The sequence below is a fragment of the Micromesistius poutassou genome, assembly GCF_964030765.1.
Source record: "Micromesistius poutassou genome assembly, contig: SCAFFOLD_5734, whole genome shotgun sequence".
Lineage (NCBI taxonomy): Eukaryota > Metazoa > Chordata > Actinopteri > Gadiformes > Gadidae > Micromesistius > Micromesistius poutassou.
This window is the reverse complement of record NW_028179982.1, coordinates 7501-14552: the sequence shown is the minus strand read 5'-3', so window position 1 is coordinate 14552 and position 7052 is coordinate 7501. Positions and strand designations below refer to the sequence as shown.

The 7052-nt window shown below is 42.5% G+C and overlaps 1 protein-coding gene across 1 annotated transcript in view; it reads right to left on the bottom strand.

The window, feature by feature from the left end:
• Positions 1–5785: 5785 nt before the first annotated feature.
• The window catches only part of LOC311371240 (uncharacterized protein), a gene marked incomplete at both ends in the record, with an annotated part of 3077 nt that continues 1810 nt past the window's right edge, over positions 5786–7052 (bottom strand). The window contains 2 exons of the mRNA XM_084489416.1: positions 5786–6028; positions 6970–7052. The exon at positions 6970–7052 is cut by the window's right edge and continues 85 nt beyond it. Coding sequence (XP_084345542.1) covers positions 5786–6028; positions 6970–7052 — 326 coding nt within the window. The remainder of the gene's footprint in view (positions 6029–6969) is intronic.

Below are 7052 nucleotides of genomic sequence, written 5' to 3'. Positions count from 1 at the left end.
AAGAGGATGTATAGGGGGGAGGTGAAGAAGCAAAATGAATAAAAAAAATTATACTATATTTAAAAAGGATATACAGACATACATACATACATATATTACATATGTTACATATCTTTGAATATATTCATTTATTTTAAATTAGAGATATTACTTTGTAAATATATATTTTTTGTTTCACTTTATAGTTTCATAATGCATTTTTATCTATACTATTTATTCTCACTCTCTCTTTCTATATATATATATATATATATACATTCTCTAACTACAATAAAAAGAAAGAAGGATAATATCTACGAATACAGAAAGACAATTCAACACCTTGCTGTACATCCATGTGTTTCAATAGGTTTAATATCAGTTTACATACAGCCACCAAACCACCACAAGGTCCATGCGCACACATACAATAACTCACTTACTCAATCAATCATACACAACACAACACCACCCACCCGCCCCACCAACGCCACCCTCGCCCTCACCAATAGGTAATACATCCAGCGCATTACGGTCTGAGCAATAATGGTGGATTTAGCATTCTCTCTTTGGCTGCCAGATGAGACAAGGCCTAATGGGAGCACCGTGGCTTTCTTGTGACCATAATCAAGAGCATGTGCTTCACTAGGGCAAATAAGCAGCCCTCATTAAAATTATGTGGGACACACACACACACACACACACACACACACACACACACACACACACACACACACACACACACACACACACACACACACACACACACACACACACACACACACACACACACACAGTGTTGACCCCACATGACCAGGCGGTCCTAATGCGAGCGCCACCGTTTATATTGGACATTTGTGACTGGCATGGCTCTTCAAACGGATCCCTTTGGCTGCTGATGATTTGATTCTTCTTCTTTTGATTATACGTCGGCCTCTTCAAGTGTGTTATCTTATCTTGGTTTATTGTTGTTTGGGCTGTGGGAGGCATGTGGTTTGACCAACAGCTTGGGTAGGTTGGCTTGTTTGGGGAACTCTGACACAGTTATGGGAGTGTTATGTGAGTCGACTGAATCATTAAAGAAATAGTTCACCGGTGGACATATGAAGGTTTTATGAAGTAAATAATTATATGTATTATAAATGTGCAAAAAAAATTGAAATCAGTTCATCCTAGCCTGAGAAATGGCAGAAAGAGTGTTTTTATGGTCTCTCTGGCTCATCCTCCAACTACCACGATGCATTGCGCTCGCTGCCCCGCCCGCCTGTTTCAGTTTGGAGGGGGGAGGACCACGAGTGGTTGCGCGACTGGTCGCGGCCGCGCGCACACGTGTAAACATATCCCCGTGATACGTTGACTAGTATAGACTTCTGCTGCTCTCGTTTTTTCAAACGCAAAAATGCCCAATAGTTGTTTGGTACCCAGTTGCACCGAAAAGTCTAGGAAGGGACAGAAAGTAAGTTTTCACGTTTTACCAGTGAGAGACAGTGAGCATTGCAAACGATGGCTGTGGGCGATAAACAACCCCACAATTGGAGAAGACGTCGGTATTGAAATGATAAAAGGTAAAACGATATGCAGTCTCCATTTCAAACTGGAGGATTATGATAGAAATGATCCGTCCGTCTTTGCTGTGGGCCTGTTCCCAGATGACGAACAGGCCAGCGCTTCTAATGCACCTCCCGCAGCAAAACACACTCGCCTACAGGTAAGACTGTCGTAATCTTCTACTATATTTCTGTTTACAAAGTACACAATAATAGCTGCTATTGGGGCAAATTGCTAAAATTGTTCAAAAACAAAGTAAAGCAGCTTTGTTTTTCGCTGTTATAATCGTGTGTTCTCCAGGCAAAGAAAACATGTTTTTAAACGACTTATTTTCAGTGAGTGATATAATCTAACATTATACTAGTGATAACTGTTGTCTTTATGGTGACATTTCAGAATCCGATTGCTTCAGCTGCTGGGATAGTTGGATAGATCAATTCCAAGGCCAGTCGACTTCTCAAGCCACTCTCATGCAGAGAGGTAAGCTACAAATTGTTGTGTGTGTGTGTATACAGTATATAATATGTGTGTGTGTGTTGTGGAAGCAAATGAATATTGAGCAGTTTTATTTTATTCTTTCATTTTTTGATAATTGTATGTGTATTTCCTCGTCTTTATTTTTTATGGACCCTGTAAGGGTACTTGCTGTGTCCGTCTGTCTGTGTGTGTATACTAACTATACTTTGGTTTAGTTTTTGGTATAAAATGATTTATTCAATGGTACCAAGAACATGACAAACTAAATGCATGTGTTATTACAGAACACTGGTAGTGGACATGGCGCATTGACTCTCTCTGCATCCTCCAACCCGCTGAAGACTGACACTTTCCCTTTGACATCCACACCAGTGAAAATCCTTCCCTCTGTCCAAGGACAATCTGTAAGATTCTGAAAAACTACTTTACAAATGATCTAAACCAAATATTTTGCCAATATATTACTTACACAAGATGACACTTTTTAACTCTCAACTAATCATTCTAAAGGAATAATATTTATATAATTGGTCAGCTTCACAATTAAAAAAAAACCTCTTCTTTGTTTTACAGACATCGTGCCCAGACACACCTGGGACCCTTGATTCAAGCTTTAGCACTGTGGGTGAAGCAGACGAAAGTTATCAGCCCAACACAACGGTCACCCCCACGTCAACGTCATCATCAGAAGATGAAAGCATCAATGACTGGCATGGAAAGATCATTGTGAATGAGTCCTGCTTGATGTCCCTTACATATTTTATTTATTTTTTTAACTTATCTTTTATATTAAAGCATTTGTTTTTAATCTTATCTTTGTAATGTTGATATATTGGATCATTTTCCTTTGTGAATAAAATCTTATATTGTTTATACCACCTTACCTTGTACTCCTGTATAAACCCATGTTCACCATAACAAACTTGAGGGTGGGACACTGCAATAATTATTAAAATTTTACCTTCAGATTACCTTTTTTCCATATGTTTTTTTAAAACTACAATTTATGTGGTATAAATCACGAAGATGCAAAGTAGGTTCAGCATACAGCCATCATGTATGAATGTAGCAAGAATAGATTACAATATCAAGTAATTTAGGTATCAGTTGTATATTACTGTACAGCATTAACTGCTGCATTTGATACAGTGGACCATGGGGTCCTGATCTCTCGCATGGAACAAGGGGTTGGCATCAGGGGCACAGCACTGGAGTGGTTCAGGTCGTACTTGGCAGATAGAACATTCTGTGTCAGTCTTGGCAATTATGTGTCCTCCTCTGCTCCTCTCTCATGTGGGGTCCCGCAGGGCTCTGTCCTAGGCCCTCTTCTCTTCTCTCTCTACTTGCTCCCGCTTGGCACCATACTTAGGAAGCATGGGATTCAGTACCATTTTTATGCAGATGACAGCCAAATCTACATCCCTCTTAAGAAAAAGGAATGCTACTCAACCACTGCCTTAGTTAAATGTCTTGATGACATAAAGGCCTGGATGGCCCTGAACTTTTTAAATTTTAATGAGAAAAAACTGAAGTGATGATTTTTGGTGGCTCTTCTGAAACACCACTTCTGGATCTGGGCCCTTTGGCCCAGCATATTAAACCTATCATTACCAACTTAGGTGTAAAAATGGAGGCGGTGGTCAGATCAAGTTTTTATCATTTAAGGCAGCTGGCCAAAATAAAGCTGATTTTATCAAGGCGACAGTTTGAGACTGTAATTCATGCCTTTGTTACCACTCGGCTGGATTACTGTAACGCACTTTATGTAGGTGTCAGTGCGTCGTCCATCTCCCGTCTCCAGATGGTACAGAATGCTGCTGCACGCCTTCTAACCGGCACTCGCAAATTTGACCACACTTCCCCCATCTTAGCCTCACTCCACTGGCTGCCCATACATTTTAGGATTCAGTTTAAAATTATTTTATTTACTTTTAAATCTCTTAACGCCCTTGCCCCGCCGTACCTCTCTGAGCTTCTACACCCATACGCACCCACACGCTCTTTCAGGTCAACTGATCAGCTGCTTCTGAATGTGCTGAATCTTTTTTCCTTGGCTTTTAACACTTAGGAAGACATTGACACTTTCTTTTTATCTTTTTATCTTTTATCTTAAACTTATCTTATCTTTTTATCTTTTCTTATTTTATTGTATTTTATTGTATTTCACCTTACTAATTATGTTGTCCTGTTGAGCTGTTTTTATTGTCTTGTATTTGTGATGCTTTCACTTATTTTCTGTAAAGCACTTTGGTCGACAGTGGTTGTTTTTAAAGGGCTTAACAAATAAAGTTGGATTGGATTAGATAGTAGCTCAGCATATCAAGTATTTCAACCTTTTCTCCCCAGTTGAAATAAGTGTTTATCTTATACAGTAAGCCTACTTTAGTATAACAGCACTTGGGTTAGTAAACAAATCACAACAACCAACATGAATTTGAAGTTTTATACATGAAAAAATATGAACTATTTACAAAAATAAAACGTGTAGGGTGCGTTTGCTAAAGTCAAAATAGTCACAGCTCATCTTGAGCATCTACTGTTTCCTGGTAGCCACAGTACTGCCCATCTGGTGCTGGATAATGAGCTCAGATGGCCTGGACAACACAGACTGGCAAAACAAGGCGATTGCCTCTCCCAAGTCTCTCGCCTTGCAGTATCCACTCCAGGAAATGCCAGTAAGCTGTAGGCAATACTGTCTGTCTAAGAAAGAAAGAGAACAACATTAGCAAATCAAGCTAAATGATGCCTTGAGTAGCCTATCCAGCATTACACAGACGTCAAGATCACGTAACGTAGCCTTAGTCCCCGGGACTCAAAACTATTGTAGCCAATGTGTTAGTAAAAACAACAACACTTACTCTATGCTCAGACGTCGGTTTCTCCCAGCGGGCTTTGGCTGGCGTTTCCAGTTCACTTTCTGGGTCCGGAAATATGTATCCAACACCCAACTGTTCAGATGAGGCGTAAAGCCTGGGTGAGAGGTTACACACATGGCCCCTTCCTCGCCAGATTTAGCCATTTCTTCTAGAAGAAACTGGCATCGCTGAAATTCGCTGCAGCACAGGGACTCTGTGTGTCCAGTTCACTCCGACGTGCTCCGGCTCCTCGTCCTCAGCCGCAGCAGCAGCAGCCTCCTCCTCCATTTGTCTCAATTCTTCCTGGCTGTATTGTGGCTCGTACAAATAGCCCTGGATGTCCGAATCCAACAATATATTTTCAAAATCCACTTTGGCTGTTTCCCATTGCAAATTTGCTTCTGCCATGGTCGGAGGTTTGTGTCGGTCTAGTTCTCTAGCTAAGCGGTGAAGAAACATGGCGGACATTGTGTTTACATCTCGTACGCGAGCTCCCACCCCCTCATTCCTTATTGGTGGGCTTACAAAAATGCGGAACTAGTGGTTTGTAGTCCTCGGCCCTTCTAGCAGGCAAGCAAATTTCTCCTGAGATGACGTCAAACGCGTCATTTGACGTCATCTCAGGAGAAATGTAACAGCTGGGCCACTGGAGGACTGGGTTAGACAGAGGGAAGAAACACACTTTTTAAAATATTATAATAGCGATTTTATAATGATAGAACACCGGTTCTGAATCGGTGAACTATCCCTTTAAAGTGTTTGAGTGTTATGTGAGTGGACCGAAGCGTTGAGGTTTCAAGTTCTTCTTTCAAGCTCTGACAGGGAGACAGAGCCAGATAGAGAGAGAGAGAGAGAGAGAGAGAGAGAGAGAGAGAGAGAGAGAGAGAGAGAGAGAGAGAGAGAGAGAGAGAGAGAGAGACACTGACCTTGTCTGCGGCTTCCCGCTGCCCCGCCTCGGCCCGGACCACTCTCTCCTTGAGACTGGTGACCTCGGCCTCCATCTCTCTGAGCCTGGCCTGTGATTGGGCGAGCTGGGCGCTGACCTGCTCCGATCGAATGTGGAGCTGGCCTCTTCTCCGGCCCCAGTGGTCGGCGTCCACCGTGTGGGCCGCTTTGACCGTTTCCAGGTCAGAGGTCAACTGACGGATGGACTCCACCTGGGACCGTACCTAGAGGGGGAGGGAGGGGATGTGAACATAGGCAGGTGGATGGACGGACGGACGGACAGAACCATCGGAAGACAAGACCATAGAAAGAGACTAGAACAACAGAACAAAGACGGGGAAAATGCAGAAAGACAGAGAGAGGTGCATATAGACAGACATATAGGCCGTGTTCATAGACCGCGAAGGCCACACCGAAGGCCGAACGAGCGTTGTGGAATGGGACGGTCTAGCCTACGGAGCATTTCCAGATTGTGTAACCAGCCGTTAACGTCCTTCACCTTGTGTGACCACGCGCCGCTCCTGTCTCCTAGCAACCCTGACAGCTGCGGTTCAAACCGGACAGTGGAGAAGAAATATGGAGCCAGAAATCATCATTTTATTTGTTATGTTGTATCTTTTATTGGAGGAGTGGGAGAAGATTCACCGCCGGGTGAAGAGGAAGAGAGGACGTTGGCTTAACGTTAATTAGTTTAACGTTATATGTCTAGCGTTAATGTCATTGAACTTTGACAATAAAGTTACATATTTAAAATGGTCCCAACCTTACTTTTATATGAAAAAAATGTTTTTACATAGTTTGTCATTAAATATGTATTCGCTGCAGCTGCCTCTTCCGCTCTCTCCGCGCCATTTCTGAAAAAAAATCCAACGCGCAATGAATCTTGGGATACGTTGGGCCATGAAGGATCCACCCGGTGGATCCTTCAAATCTGCATATCTCGACCGCATTTGAAGGACCCTTCGAAATGGGACAGCACTTGACGCACCGCTGTGACGTAAGCAGTCTTCAAATGCGTCCTTCGAAGGATGCAGCCCCTGAATTGGGACACGGCCATAGAGACATACAGTATATCAATAGATATAGGTAGATGGATCGATACATAGATAGATGGGTAGATAAAAAAGATAGATGTATAGACTATATACATAGACTGTCTATATACCTGTTGCTGGCTGGCACACAGCTGGAGGTGGAGCTGAACTCGTTCTTTCTCCTTCTGTTCTGCAATCTCTTCCTGCTCCCTGA